At 37.9% G+C, this 16,870-nt stretch overlaps 1 protein-coding gene across 1 annotated transcript in view; it reads right to left on the bottom strand.

The window, feature by feature from the left end:
- The window catches only part of LOC122446562 (cytochrome P450 2C31-like), a 142,606-nt gene extending 126,187 nt beyond the window's left edge, over positions 1 to 16,419 (bottom strand). Inside the window, exons 1-4 of the mRNA XM_043476957.1 lie at positions 16,217 to 16,419; positions 10,953 to 11,115; positions 6,269 to 6,418; positions 828 to 988 (exon numbers count right to left, since the gene is read on the bottom strand). Of these exons, the coding sequence (XP_043332892.1) occupies positions 828 to 988; positions 6,269 to 6,418; positions 10,953 to 11,115; positions 16,217 to 16,384 (642 nt within the window). The 5' untranslated portion in view covers positions 16,385 to 16,419. The remainder of the gene's footprint in view (positions 1 to 827; positions 989 to 6,268; positions 6,419 to 10,952; positions 11,116 to 16,216) is intronic.
- Between the last annotated feature and the right edge of the window lie 451 nt (positions 16,420 to 16,870).

The following is a 16,870-nucleotide window of genomic DNA, read 5'->3' as shown; positions in this document are numbered from 1 at the left end:
CTGAGTGACTTAATTGAACTGTTCTGTCCATTGATGTAACTGATGTGTTACTGTCTCCTAGTATTATTGTATTACTGTCAGTAACTCCTTTTAAGTTTGTTCACACCATACCATTTTTTAAATGAAGAAACTATACTAGAAAGATTAAGGAAATGCCTATATTACCTAACTTATTATTTAGGCATTTTACATCTTCAGAAATGTACACATTGCCCTTATTCATTTGGCCATCACCGTCCTAGAGTTTATAGAATCCTTTTTAAACAGTACCTTCATGACTTAATACCCTTGGTAGGCACTGAAGAAATTTATTCAGCTGCTATCTTGTATCAAACTGGATAGAGAATCAAGAAATCTAGTTTTTATATCCAACTCATTCTTCTTTTGGTTTGGTTACTTTGAAAATAAGCTCAGTATTTCCAGATGAGCTTTCTGATCCATAGACTATTTGTTCTCTAGAGTCCTTCCCAGGTAAAAAACATCATAACAATATGATCCACGGAATTTTAGTTGTTAGTTATAGTACAACATAGGTTATTATTTTTTTCTGACAGTTTACTAATAGTAAAAATACAAATGCATATACCACCCTATTTATACACATAAAAATCAGAGGAAAAAAGATTTCTCAAAAAAAAAAAAATACCTTGCTATAATAGTTGCACTATTTTTTTTATTATTATTGTTATATTTTGTTTAAAAATTCATTTCAACACATTCAATCGCTTTGATAACTCACTAAGCAGTAACAAACAATAGCACAAAGAGATGTGGTAATCAATTTAGACAGAAAATTATCTCCTATTTAAAGAGAACCCTGACCTTACCTCTATCCAGGGGGTGCTAAAAATTGTTGCATTTTCATCAATGTACCTTGCCAAGGTTAGAAAATTTTCATCACTATATTCAAAACGATTCCGGAATATAATGGAGCAGATCACATTGCAGGGAGCATAGCTCAGAAGGAAAGTAGGATCACATGGAGATCCTAAAAAACAATATATAAAAGCTGGAATATAATTTTCAAATAAATCTTAAGTTTACTGTATAAAATAATGGAGAAGGGTTGATTTCTAAGATTTTTTTATTACAGGAACAACCTGGACCTGCCATCATCACTATAAATTCAACATGCCTAGAGAGTTGGACCATAAAGAAGTCTGAGTGTTAAAGAATTGATGTTTTTGAACTGTGGCGCTGGAGAAGACTCTTGAGAGTCCCTTGGACAGCAAGATTAAACCAGTCAGTCCTGAAGGAAATCAGTCCTGAATATTCAATGGTGTTAAAGCTGAAGCTCCAATATTTTGGCCATCTGATCAGAAGAGCTGACTCATTGGAAAAGACTGTGATGCTGAGAAAGACTGAGGGCAAGATGAGAAGTGGCTGACATGAGTTTGAGCAAACTCTGGGAGGTAGTGAAGGACAGAGAAGCCTGGCATGCCAGTCTATGGAGTTGTGGAGAGTCGGACATGACTTAGCAACTGAACAACAACAAAATAAAATTGTATTTCCCTAAGCAAAATTATCTAATCCAGTGTTATTTATTTATTAAATTTCTCCCAATTATTCTATGTATATCATTCTCCAGTTAAAGCCACAGGATAATACACAAGAAGGAGATCATTGTGAAATGTCTTTAAAACTATAAAATTTAGCTCTTGGTGTTGATATTCTTCAAAATACCCAGAAGAAACTGAGCAATATAATAAGAAGGTAAGGAAAGTGAGGAGAATTGAAATCATATTTTACAAAATGCATTGAAAAATGTTGAGTGTGCTTTTCTATCAGAAGAGAATAATGAGAGGGATTGAAGACTATAGAGATCTCATCAAGAAAATTAGAGATACCAACAGAACATTTCATGCAAAGATGGGCACAATAAAGGACAGAAATGGTATGGAACTAACAGAAGCAGAAGATATTAAGAAGAGGTGGGAAGAATACACAGAAGAACTACACAAAAAAGATCTAATGACCCAGATAACCATGATGGTGTGGTCACCCACCTAGAGCCAGACATCCTGGAATGTGAAGTCAAGTGGGCTTTAGGAAGGAAGCATCACTACAAACAAAGCTGGTGGAGGTGATGAAATTCTAGTTGAGCTATTTCAAATCCTAACGATGATGCGGTGAAAGTGCTACACTCAATATGCCAGCAAGTTTGGAAAACTCAGCAGTGGCCTCAGGACTGGAAAAGTCAGATTCATTCCAATCCCTAAGAAAGGCAATGCCAAAGAATGTTCAAACTACCACACAGTTGCACTCATCTCACATGCTGCAAAGTAATGCTCAAAATTCTCCAAGCAAGGCTTCAACAATACATGAACCGTGAACTTCCAGATGTTCAAGGTGGATTTAGAAAAGGCAAAGGTACCAGAGATCAAATTGCCAATATCTGCTGGATCATCGAAAAAGCAAGAGAGTTCCAGAAAAACATCTATTTCTGCTTTACTGACTATGCCAAAGCTTTTGACTGTGTGGATCACAACAAACTGGAAAACTCTGAAAGAGATGGGAATACCAGACCATCTGACCTGCCTTTTGGGAAATCTGTATGCAGGTCAAGAAGCAACAGATAGAACTGGACATGGAAAACAGACTAGTTCCAAATCAGGAAAGGAGTATATCAAGGCTATATATTGTCACCCTGTTTATTTAACTTATATGCAGAGTATATCATGTGAAATGCTGAGCTGGGTGAAGATCAAGCTGGAGTCAAGATTGCCAGGAGAAATATCAATAATGTCAGATAGGCAGGTGATACCACACTTATGGCAGAAAGTGAAGAAGAACTATAGAGTGTCTTTATGAAAGGCAAAGAGGAGAGTAAAAAAGTTGGCTTAAAGCTCAACATTCAGAAAACTAAGATCATGGCATCTGGTCCAATCACTTCATGGCAAATAGATGGGAAACAATGGAAACAGTGACAGACTTAATCTGGGGGGGCTCCAAAATCACTGCAGATGGAGACTGCAGCCATGAAATTAAAAGATGCTTGTTCCTTGAAAGAAAAGCTATGACCAACCTAGACTACGTATTAAAAAGCAGAGACATTACTTTGCCAACAGATGTCCATCTAGTCAAACCTATGGTTTTTCCAGTAGTCGTGTATAGACGTGAATGAATGAATGAATGAAGTTGCTCAGTCATGTCCAACTCTTTGCGACCCCATGGACTGTAGCCTACCAGGCTCCTCCATCCGTGGAATTTTCCAGGCAAGAGTACTGGAGTGGGTTGCCATTTGCTTCTCCAGTATGGATGTGAGAGTTGGACTATAAAGAAAGCTGAGTGCTGAAGAATTGATGCTTTTGAACTTTGGTGTAGGAAAAGACTCTTTAGAGTCCCTTGGACTGCAAGGAGATCCAACCAGTCCATCCTGAAGGAGATCAGTCCTGAATATTCATTGGAAGGACTTATGCTGAAGCTGAAACTCCAATACTTTGGCCACCTGATGAGAAGAATTGACTCATTTGAAAAGACCCTGATGCTGGGAAAGATTGAAGGCAGGAGGAGAAGGGGACAACAGAGGATAAGATGGTTGGATGGCATCACTGACTCAATGGACATGAGTTTGAGCAAGCTCCAGAGGTTGGTAAATGACATGAGGCCTGGCACGCTACAGTCCATGGGATTGCAAAGAGTGGGGAACGACAGCAACTGAGCTGAACTGAACTATAAACAGGTTAACAATATAAAATAGTGAATACGACACCATTTTTTTGTTGTTTGATTCCTGACAACTTTTAAGACTTACTTTTCTTGTTCTACTCACACCTGGACTAGCTGATGTGATTGCTTCTTTGGCACAAGCAGGAAGTTTAAACCACACAAACCCTGGTCTGTACATTGGAACCCTCAACCCTACTCCACCCCCTAACCACTATAAAAATCCCAAGCCTGTATCATTTTCCGGCTTTCTCCAGGAATTTTTGGGTTGGTTTTCTAGTCACTGTGCCCTACACAGAAAGCCTCATTATGTGAGTAATAGAAATTTTCATATCCTATTGAGATGTGTGTATCACTACCAACCTCAACAGCTATACTAAATTTTCAGTGGGAAATCCATCCTGCCTCTGCCTGGTGACTACTACCACAACACTTTACTACTGAATGAAAAAACTTAGTAGGGATCAAAAGTAGAAATTACAAGAAAAAAGGTACTGGTCAACATGTGAAATAAACTTACAACAGTTAGTTAACCAGTGACAAACTGGGCTACCCCAAGAGTATGAGGTCTCCATACTTAGGTGGAATCGAACAGAGTCTGGGTGGTCATAGATAAGGAAGCTGAGAGAAGGTCATATTCACTATGGGAAAATTGAGCCAGTTAATAATAAGCTGTTTAAAAGACACTTGCTCCTTGAAAGAAAAGCTATAATAAACCTAGATAATATATTTAAAAACAGAGACATCAGTTTGCTGACAAAGATCCATCTAGTCAAAGCTATGGTTTTTCCAGTAGTCATGCATGGATGTGAGAGTTGGATCATAAAGAAAGCTGAGTGCCAAAGAATTGATGTTTCTAATTGTGGTCCTCGAAAAAACTCTTGAGAGTCCCTCAGACAGCAAGGAGATGAAACAAGTCAATCATAAAGAAATCAACCCTGACTATTCATTGGAAGACTGACACTGAAGTTAAAGCTCTTATACTTTGGCCACCTGATGGTAAAAGCCAACTCTGATGCTGGGGAAGATTGAGGGCAGGAGGACAAGAGGGTGGCAGAGGATGAGATGGCTTGAGGGCATCACCAACTTTATGTACATGAGTTTGAGCAAACTCTGGGGGATACTGAAGAACAGGGAAGCCTGATGTGCTGTGGTCCATGGGATCACAAATAGTCAGGTATGACTTAGTGACTGAACAACAACAACATGCTAAATCCCAATATTTACTGATTTACTAATTGCCTTTCCAAAATGTTACTCTAGAAAGTAATCAGAGGTGTTCAATGATTAATATAGATTGCATTGTTTAATATTATTAGCAACAAAAAACTGAAAGCTATCTATTTGGCCTAAAATAAATTATGGTATGTTGAAAATAATGAATTACTATTCTATTTTGTTAATAATATTCATGATAAACATTTAAAAATTAAGCATGTGAAAATATTTATTTAATATGCTAAATTTGAACAAAAGAGTAGAGAACAATCTATGCAGGGTGAGCCTTGTGTTCTTCTGCGAGATCTCCCACCCATTCCTAGATAATATGCACCAAGTCCAAATGATGTTCATTGACACTCTACTGCCATCTTGAGAAACTTACTCAAAAGAAGAAACCCAAATCATGCAAATATTTGTAATAATTGCATTATTTATATGAGTAACACCAAAAAATGAGGGACAAAACCTATCTGGACAATAATAAAACATTGGTAAAAAATCATGATGGCTAGTCACTGTTTAGAATATAGTGTTATTAAGTTCATAATGTTCTTCAAAAATTAAACATTGTGGTTTACAAAAGCACAAAAGTCTTGAGATCCTCATCTTGCTCCTTCCCTGTCAAGTCTCCTACTCACCCTTTCTCTCCCATCCCCTCTTCCTGTCCTGCATGGGCATCCACACACGTGTACACTGAGCAGATGTGTGCTGCTGAGCTCCCTCCTTTCACACCCACAGTGGAGCTGTAATACGGTCCTACTCAGAGAAGGATTTGGTGCAAAGTCCACACCTGAACCACCCTTGTTTCAGTTTTACTAAGATATCACTGATAGACAGGACTGCTCAAGTTTAAGGTGCTACAGCATAATGACATGACATGCATATGTTGCAAAATATTTGCAATGCTTCTCAAGAAGTTACCTGAGAACTTAGTCTTTCAAGTCACTAGCAGATTACCAAAATCCATGTTCTCCTCTTCTTCCTCTGCACACAGCTAACCACATTTCCCAGCTCCTTGTACATTTACGTGTGACCCTGTGACTGAGTTACAGCCCATGGAATATGAAAGAACTTTTGTGTGCAAGTGCCATATCTCACCTATTAAAAACACTATTTGTTCTTTTCTTTACTCCCCACCCCCTCAACTACCATTCAAAGAGATGGACTCTGGGTGACACTGGAAGGCATTCATATGTTGAAGGCATCAAAGGCCCTGAAAACCAGGTGCTTGAAAAGGCCATTATGCCAACCACTTCACTTCTGTCATGTGAGCAGAAAATAAACTTCTGTTGTATTTGAGCCATTATCTCTCTATAGTCTACTTGTAAAATCATTTAGTCTGCCCAAACAGTTACTGTTAATTGCATAAAGAAATACCTACCATTGGTTTTTTTTAATGCTTCCACCAAACATAAGGCTTCCTCTTGAATTCTGTGTTCAATAGTCCTCTTCCCCATTCCCATATTCCTCAAAACCATGAGGGAGAAATGCCGAGTTTGCTTCCATATTTCACCATTGCTGAAAACAATTCCTATCAGGACAAAAACCAAAAACAGAGAAGAATAATCTATTGCCATGAATTCTAGCTGAGAGTCTTTAAACCAGGAAATGACAAGGACACCTAAGCAGGGATTAAATATAGTGCTGACAGCCTCAGGAATTCCTATTGGGCCCTTCATCACCTGCCTCCTCCTCTCTTAACTCAGCTTGTATCTTACTGTCAAGACTCTTGGTTTTACATATTACTATACTCTTCCTTATCCATTAGTTCCTGCAAAATTCAGAGCAACCCTAAGAACCAAGTGTTTTGTCTCCATTTTACTTATGAGGATGCTGAAAATCACAGAGGCAAAATGACTCAGCTAACAATCCATGGAGTCCAAGTTGTAGGTTAAGTTTTCAGAGCCAAGTTGTGCATTGTGAGTGAATTATAGAAGAAACAACAAAAGGAGTCAGTTCTCAAGAGGGGAAGAAACAGTACTTGTGCATTGGAAGGAAGTTCAAGAAAATCTATTCTTCAAATAAGAGACACAGTCACAGTTCTCATTTTAACGTTTTTCTTTATTTGTTAAATTTCACCCATGAAATATGGTCTTAACGCCAAAGAAGTTCAACATCAGACTTTCAGAGTCAAGAAGAGATTAGGGGAAAAGACAATGCTCACAAGGAACTTGTCCAAAAAGACCTTAAAGAACAATGTAGAGGAGGAAATGACCCTGTTTGGGCCTTGTTTATTTTTGTAGGGACCCAGTGACTGGCCAGTGTAAGAATCCAGCTACAAACACAGATGAAAGACAATTCAAGGACTTTATTTAAAAAGCTTTTCCTAATATCATCTTTAATTGATAGTCCAATTGATACTTAACTTGAATTTCCAATTGAAACTTAACAATGCTTCTTAATTATCCTCTTTTCAGAGTTTTTTTGTGCTTTATGCTTTGTATTCTGCTGAGTACAAATATTTCTTGTGCAGTGAACTCCCCAGATCAGTAGGTGCCCAATAAGATACTGGAGATCAGTGGAGAAATAACTCCAGAAAGAATGAAGGCTTGGAGCCAAAGCAAAAACAGTACCCAGTTGTGGATGTGACTGGTGATGGAAGCAGGATCCCCAATGCTGTAAAGAGCAATATTGCATAGGAACCTGGAACCTGGTCCATGAATCAAGGAAAATTGGAAGTAGTCAAACAGGAGATGGCAAGATTGAACATCGACATTTCAGGAATCAGAGAAATAAAATGGACTGGAATGGGTGAATTTAACTCAAATGACCATTATATCTACTACTGTGGGCAAGAATCCCTTAGAAGAAATGGAGTAGTCATCATAGTCAACAAAAGAGTCCAAAATGCAGTACTTGGATGCAATCTCAAAAACAACAGAATGATCTCTGTTCGTTTCCAAGCCAAACCATTCAATATCATGGTAATCCAAGTCTATGCCCCGAGCAGTAATGCTGAAGAAGTTGAAGTTGAACGATTCTATGAAGACCTACAAGACCTTTTAGAACGTACATTCAAAAAAGATGTTCTTTTAATTATAGGGAACTGGAATGCAAAAGTAGGAAGTCAAGAAACACCTGGAGTAACAGGCAAATTTGGCCTTGGAGTACAGAATAAAGCAGGGCAAAGGCTAATAGAGTTTTGCCAAGAGAACGCATTGGTCATAGCAAACACCCTCTAACACAAACACAATAGAAGATTCTACACATGGACATCACCAGATGGTCAACACCAAAATCAGACTGATTATATTCTTTGCAGCCAAAGATGGAGAAGCTCTATAGAGTCAGCAAAAGCAAGACTGGGAGCTGACTGTCGCTCAGATCATGAACTCCTTATTGCCAAATTCAGACTGAGATTGAAGAAAGTAGGGAAAACCACTAGACCATTCAGGTATGACCTAACTCAAATCCCTTATGATTATACAGTAGAAGTGAGAAATATATTTAAGGAACTAGACCTGACAGACAGAGTGCCTGATGAACTATGGATAGAGGTTTGTGACATGGTACAGGAGGCAGGGATCAAGACCATCCCCATCAAAAAGAAATGCAAAAAAGCAAAATGGCTGTCTGAGGAGGCCTTACAAAGAGCTGTGAAAAGAAGAGAAGCAAAAAGCAAAGGAGAAAAGGGAAGCTATACCCATTTGAATGCAGAGTTCCACAGAATAGCAAGGAGAGATAAGAAAGGCTTCCTCAGTGATCAATGCAAAGAAATAGAGGAAAACAATAGAATGGGAAAGACTAGAGATCTCATTAAGAAAATTAGAGATACCAACAGAACATTTCATGCAAAGATGGGCACAATAAAGGACAGAAATGGTATGGACCTAACAGAAGCAGAAGATATTAAGAAGAGGTGGCAAGCATACACAGAACTATACAAAAAAGATCTAATGACCCAGATAATCACGATGGTGTGATCACTCACCTAGAGCCAGACATCCTGGAATATGAAGTCAAGTGGGCTTTAGGAAGGAAGCATCACTACAAACAAAGCTAGTGGAGGTGATGAAATTCCAATTGAAAAAAAAAAAAAAGAAATTCCAATTGAGCTTTTTCAAATCCTAAAAGATGATGCGGTGAAAGTGCTACACTCAATATGCCAGCAAGTTTGGAAAACTCAGCAGTGGCCTCAGGACTGGAAAGGGTCAGTTTCATTCCAATCCCTAAAAAAGGCAATGCCAAAGAATGTTCAAACTACCACACAGTTGCACTCATCTCACACGCTGCAAAGTAATGCTCAAAATTCTCCAAGCAAGGCTTCAACAATACATGAACCGTGAACTTCCAGATGTTCAAGGTGGATTTAGAAAAGGCAGAGGAGCCAGAGATCAAATTGCCAACATCTGCTGGATCATCGAAAAAGCAAGAGAGTTCCAGAAAAACATCTATTTCTGCTTTACTGACTATGCCAAAGCTTTTGACTCTGTGGATCACAACAAACTGGAAAATTCTGAAAGAGATGGGAATACCAGACCACCTGACCTGCCTTTTGAGAAATCCAAAACTGAAAATGTAGACAATGTGATAAATATTTTTAATTTTCATTAAAGCAACAGATAGAACTGGGCATGGAACTACAGACTGTTTCCAAATAGGAAAAGGGGTACATCAAGGTTGTATATTGTCACCCTGCTTATTTAACTTATATACAGAGTACATCATGAAAAACGCTGGGCTAGATAAAGCACAAGCTGGAATCAAGACCACCGGGAGAAATATCAATAACATCAGATATGCAGGTGATACCACCCTTATAGTAGAAAGTGAAGAAGAACTAAAGATCCTCTTGATTAACGTGAAAGAGGAGAGTGAAAAAGTCGGCTTAAAACTCAACATTCAGAAAACTAAGATCACGGCATCTGGTCCTATCACTTCATTGCAAATAGATGGGGAAACAGTGGAAGCAGTGTCAGACTTTATTTTTGGGGGCTCCAAAATCACTGCAGATGGTGACTGCAGCCATGAAATTAAAAGATGCTTGCTCCTTGGAAGGAAAGTTATGACCAACCTAGACAACATATTAGAAAGCAGAGACATTACTTTGCCAACAAAGGCCCGTCTAGTCAAGGCTATGGTTTTTCCAGTAGTCATGTATGGATGTGAGAGTTGGACTATAAAGAAAGCTGAGCACCGAAGAATTGATGCTTTTGAACTGTGGTGTTGGAGAAGACTCTTGAGAGTCCCTTGGACTGCAAGAAGATCCAACCAATCCATATTGAAGGAGATCAGTCCTGGGTGTTCATTGGAAGGACTGACGTTGAAGCTGAAACTCAAATACTATGGCCACCTGATAGGAAGAGCTGACTCATTTGAAAAGACCCTGATGCTGGGAAAGACTGAGGGCAGGAGGAGAAGGGGACAACAGAGGATGAGATGGTTGGATGGCATCATCAACTCGATGGACATGAGTTTGGGTAACCTCCAGCAGTTGGTGATGGACAGGGAGGCCTGGCGTGCTGCAGTCCATGGGGTTGCAAAAAGTAGCACACAACTGAGCAACTGGACTGAACTGAACTTAGTCATTTTCCTCCCTTCTTTCTCTCTTTCTCATTATCTTAACTGTCCATAATTTAAAATTAATAGAACCTTAGTGATTAGATGGTTTGTTTTCACTCATTTAAAGCTTCATAGAGATACTGTGTCACTTTCATAATTTTAAACATGGATTAATGCTCTTTTATGCTTCCCAGGTGGCTGAGGGATAAAGAATCTGCCTGCAAATGCAGGAGACATAGGTCTGTGAATTTGATCCCTTGATCAGGAAGATCCTCTGGAGAAGGAAATGACAATCCACTCTACTATTCTTTCCTGGAAAAACTCATGGGAGAGGAGCTTGGATGACTACAGTCCATGGGATAATGAAAGAGCTTAGTGGACACAGCTTAGTGACTGTGATTGGACACAACTTAGTGACTAAACAACAACGATTCTTTATAGAGAAATGTTGGAACTATGATGTCTTCATGAATTTCTCTAAGTACCTATAATTTCTCAATTCCTTAGCCTATTTGAATCTTTCCAACCTGCAATTCCCACACACTCCCCAAATAGAAGCATACCTAATCCCTGGTTGATGTGGTCTACCACTGGCAAACTGCCTCTGCCAGAAAATTTGTCACTCTGATCAATTAGGACTTGCTTCACTGCTTCATATCCATGTAACACCACAGTGGGCTTCATACCAAAATACAGAGTAAACACAGGACCATAATCTTCTGCTAGCTAGAAAAGGAACAGGAGATGCAAGAATAGTGAGCATTCCAAAACTGAAAATGTAGACAATGTGATAAATATTTTTAATTTTCATAAGACACACTTCAATATTCATTCATCCATTATAAAAAATTTCAACTTCTAGAACTAATAATTTAGTATGAAATCACATTTCTCCAATGGTAATTACTATTATATGGCTAGTAATATTGTTATTATTATCATCACCATCGATAGTTATCCCTTATTCAGCTCCTACTATATGACAGAGGATATAGTATGAATTTTATACTGTTCTATTAAGCTTTTTTCTACCAAACCTATAATTACACCAAAATTCCCCTTCTTTCCTATAATTACAATAAATAATATGTTTCTCCTCCCATTTAAGGAAAGGTGCTTCATCTCCCCCACATGCAAACTAAAAATCATTCCTCATTATCCATTCTCCACATCTTTTTAGCACCAGAGACCTCTAAGTTTTCATAATACATAGGACATAGTCATAGACATTTTTCAGCTTCTCTACATAGTGATGTATGTTAGGTCTTTCTATCATGGCAACTTATTCAATGTAACACATGACATAGGACCTACACTCTTTCAACTTGTCCAGTGTTTGAGTCCTTCTGCTACCTTACAATTTATTCTCCATACAGCTACCAGACTGATTTTTCCACAAAGCAAATGTTGCAGTACATCACACTGCTTTTATGCTAAAGACTAATATTCTTAAAATCCTTGTAAGACCTGCATGTTCTGGCTCCTGTTTACTTCTCCAAACTTATCTCGGAACATATTTTTATTTATTCTTGGAGCTACAACCAGTCTTGTCCTATGTCAGGGACTCCAGAACATAATTAACCTCCAGATTGAAAAAGAATGGAACAAACCTGCAATTTACCTGGTTACTCTCTTATTTTCTTTATTTTTTTTCCATTTATTTTTATTAGTTGGAGGCTAATTACTTCACAATATTGTAGTGGTTTTTGCCATACATTGACATGAATCAGCCATGGATTTACATGTATTCCCCATCCCGATCCCCCCTCCCACCTCCCTCTCCACCCGATTCCTCTGGGTCTTCCCAGTGCACCAGGCCCGAGCACTTGTCTCATGCATCCCACCTGGGCTGGTGATCTGTTTCACCATAGATAATACACATGCTGTTCTCTCGAAACATCCCACCCCTCGCCTTCTCCCACAGAGTTCAAAAGTCTGTTCTGTACATCTGGTCTCTTTTCTGTTTTGCATATAGGGTTATCATTACCATCTTTCTAAATTCCATATATATGTGTTAGTATACTGTAATGGTCTTTATCTTTCTGGCTTACTTCACTCTGTATAATGGCTCCAGTTTCATCCATCTCATTAGAACTGATTCAAATGAATTCTTTTTAATGGCTGAGTAATATTCCATGGTGTATATGTACCACAGCTTCCCTATCCATTCGTCTGCTGATGGGCATCTAGGTTGCTTCCATGTCCTGGCTATTATAAATAGTGCTGCAATGAACATTGGGGTGCACGTGTCTCTTTCAGATCTGGTTTCCTCAGTGTGTATGCCCAGAAGTGGGATTGCTGGGTCATATGGCAGTTCTAATTCCAGTTTTTTAAGAAATCTCCACACTGTTTTCCATAGTGGCTGTACTAGTTTGCATTCCCACCAACAGTGTAAGAGGGTTCCCTTTTCTCCACACCCTCTCCAGCATTTATTGCTTGTAGACTTTTAGATAGCAGCCATCCTGACTGGCGTGTAATGATAGCTCATTGTGGTTTTGATTTACATTTCTCTGATAATGAGTGATGTTGAGCATCTTTTCATGTGTTTGTTAGCCATCTGTATGTCTTCTTTGGAGAAATGTCTGTTTAGTTCTTTGGCCCATTTTTTGATTGGGTCATTTATTTTTCTGGAATTGAGCTTCAGGAGTTGCTTGTATATTTTTTGTCTTATTTTCTTTAGATACCAGCTCCAATTTCACTTCCTCAGAGAACCTTCTGCTGACTAAACCTCTTACCCCTAATTCTCCAAGCTACATGGCCTGTTTTGACTGTGTTCCTATTACATGTTTTGTAACCATACATTTATTTGCATCATTGTTTCATAAATACATGCCTGGTGTTGGGTGTAAAGAATCTGCCTGCAATGCAGGAGATGCAGGTTTGATCCCTAGGTTGGGGAGATCCCCTGAAGAAGGAAATGGCAACCCACTCCAGTATTCTTGCCTGGGAAAATGATGAACAGATGAGCCTGGCCGGCTACAGTCCATGGGGTTGCAAAAGAGTCGGACATGACTTAGCGACTAAACCACACCATCATCATTATATGTTTTGACCTGGGTTCAATCCCGGGGTTGGGAAGATTACCTGGAGGAGGACATGGCAACCCACTCTGGTATTCTTGCCTGGAGAATCCCCATGGACAGAGGAGCCTGGTGAGCTGCAGTCCATGGGGTCTCAAAGGGTCGGACACGACTGAGCAACTAAGCACAACACAACACATCCATACATTTATTTGCATGATTGTTTCATAAGTACATCCCTACCATCTAGACTGTAAATTCCATAACACTAGGGTTGTTTTTTTTTTCATTCATCTTTGAAAATCCCAGAATCTAATATACTTATCACTTAAATTAAGGATGTGAAGTTGCTCGGTCATGTTCGACTCTTTGCAACCCCATGGACTGTAGCCTGCCAGGCTCCTCCATCCATGGGATTTTCCAGGCAACAATGCTGGACTGGGTTGCCATTTCCTTCTCCAGGGGATCTTCCTGACCCAGGGATCAAACCTGAGTCTCCTGCACTGTAGGCAGACTCTACCTTCACAAGGAAGCCCTGGTGAAATTAAGCATTTAATAACTTGTTGAACATATAATATACTCAAATAACCTGTGCAAAATAATTCCTATTTACATTTTAAAGAAATAGAAATTAAATTCAAGAGATATTTTTAAAACTTAACCAGAAAAAAAAAAAACTTAACCAAGGCCATGATTTAACAAGTGCATATTCTGGGGTACTAACACAACCTTTGAAACCAGATCTGAACACAAACAAAGAAGGAGCTTCACTGGGCAGTACTCTGGTAACTAATTGTCTCAGAGAAGTCTGATTTCAGATAATTCCCTCAAGATTTAGAGAGCTAAAAAAAAAAAAAAAAAAAAAGCTTTAGAGAGTTATTGCTCTATAAATAGCTGAGTAGAACCATTATTCATTTATTTGTTGAGGTAATAGAAACTGAATTTTCCTAAAATTTTACTTATTTCCTTGACTTCAGTCTGTTTTTCAGAAAATTTTAGTTTTGTCACTCTGTAAATGAGTAGATTTTTTTTTACTTGAAGTCAGTTTCATTGCCATATTACTAAAGGATAATTACTATAAAGGGCACCTATGTCACAATTCAGATAGGGAATTTCTACTTTTGACAATTTCAATAATCACCTCATGGATCTCATTCTCTTCTGTCAAACTTCTAGGTGTATATCTTTTAAAATCACATCTACGTATCAAAAACCTTGGTCAAGTGGGATTTACCCCAGGGATGCAGGGATCATTCAATATTTTCAAATTAATCAATGTGATACACCATATTAACAAACTGAAGGAAAAATCATATGATCAACTCAATGGATGCAGAGAAACCTTTTGACAAAAATTAACATCAATTTATAAAAAAAAAACTCTCCATAAAGTGAGTATAGAGGGAACATACCTCAGCATAATAAAGAAATTACATCACACTGATGTATGGCAGAGGCCAACACAGTATTGTTAAGCAATTATCCTCCAATTAAGAAAAAAGACAGAAAAGAAATTTTATATATGATAAGCCCACAGCAAACATCACTCTCAACAATGAAAAGCTGAGAGAATTTCCTCTAAAACAAGAAATAAGACAAGGATGCCTACTCTTGCCACTTTTATTCAATACAGTATTGGAAGTCCTAGCCACAGCAATCAGAAAGTAAAAAGAAATAAAATGAATCCAAAATGGAAAGAAAGAAGTAAAACTGTCACTGCTTGTGATGACATGATACTGTACATGTAAAATTCTAAAGGTACCACCAAAAAAATTACTAGAGCTCATCAATTAACTCAATAAAGTTGCAGGATACAAAATTAATTCACAGAAATATCTTGCATTTCTATACACTTTTAACAATGAATTATCAGAAAGAGAAATTAAGGAAACAATCTTATTTACCACTGCATAAAAAAATAAAGTAGCTAGGAATAAACCTACATAAGGAAATAAAAGACCTGTCTCCGAAAATTGTAAAATAATGATGAAAGAAATTGAAGGTGACACAAACAGATGGAAAGATAAACTCTGTTTTGAGTTAGAAGAAATAATATATAAAATGACCATACTAACCAAGGCAATCTGCACATTGCAATTCTAACAAAATACCAATGGCATTTTTCATAGAACTAGAATAAATAATTTTAAAGTTATATGTAAACACAAAACAGTCCAAATACTCAAAGAAATCTTGAAGGAAAGAAAAACAAAATGAGCTGGAAGAATCAGACTCCCTGACATCACAATATACTATACACCTAAACTAACCAAATAAGTGTGATACTAGCACAAAAACAGGCACATCTATGGAACAGAATAGAGCACCCAAAAATAAACCCACACACTTACAGTCAATTAATCTATAACAAAGGAAGTAAGAATATACAATGGAGAAAAGACAGGGAATATAACCCATATTTTATAGTAACTATAAATGAAGTACAACCTTTAAAATTGTGAATCACTATACATCTGTAGCTTATAATATTGTACATCAATTATACTTTCATTTTTAAAAATGAATAATAACTAAATGATAGAATCATGTTTGGGTGTCCTCTGGGCAATTCCCTTTAAAACCACTCTTTAAAAACACAGTGCCTACAGTAACAAGAGTTGGTTGATTTGCCAGCAGAAATGGGTTCCATAGGAGCTAACTCTGATAATTTAAAATAAAAGGCTAAGCATACCAAAAAAATTCAATTTAAAAAACAAAAAACCTGGTGTCTGGGACAAGACATACAAGACATAGGGCTGTCTTACTTACTCATGGCAAACAATTGGAAGAAACTCACTCATACTTACCTTGCTTATGGATTTGCTGACATTCTTAGTATTTATCTGGAGAATATTTCCAACAATTGGGAGAGGAGTGGGCCCAGGTGGCAGCTTCCCTTTGGCATGCCTCTGATTCCACAGAAAAAGGAAAATCAAAAAAGAAAGACAGATCACCAGAACTACGAAGGGATCCATTGTGTGCTTCGAGTGAGGGCAACTGAAAGTTTAGAATCTAAAAACTTTTAAAATACCAAGTGCAAGCTTATCACCAAACATTGAATAAGTCTTTGAACTTTTGAATAAATATTGCTTTCTCATCAGTGCACTTTGGCCTGTCAATAGACATTTAAACAAAAACAGTTTCCTTAATACTGATAAATAAGTTTTTGATGGAAATACCAACTAAAAAATAACTTGATTCCTCAGAGACGATCATATTTTAGTAGTGAAATTGAAGCTATCAGATTTTCAAAGGGATGGAATTCATGATCACCACAAATGATGAAAGAGAGTATCTTTGTGTCAAAATTCATCATCATATGAGCAGAAAAAGAAGCACTCTCTTAGGTCCTTTTCTCAGAGGATCCACGGAAAGGCCAGATCAAGATAGAAGGAGGAGGCAGGGCAAATGAAGAAAGGAATAGGGACCTGGTCTTATCTTAGAAAAGAGTAGAGGTGTTC

Source organism: Cervus canadensis, chromosome 8 (assembly GCF_019320065.1).
Source record: "Cervus canadensis isolate Bull #8, Minnesota chromosome 8, ASM1932006v1, whole genome shotgun sequence".
Taxonomy (NCBI): domain Eukaryota; kingdom Metazoa; phylum Chordata; class Mammalia; order Artiodactyla; family Cervidae; genus Cervus; species Cervus canadensis.
Note: the sequence above shows the minus strand (reverse complement) of the source record. Positions and strands in the feature narration are given on the sequence as shown.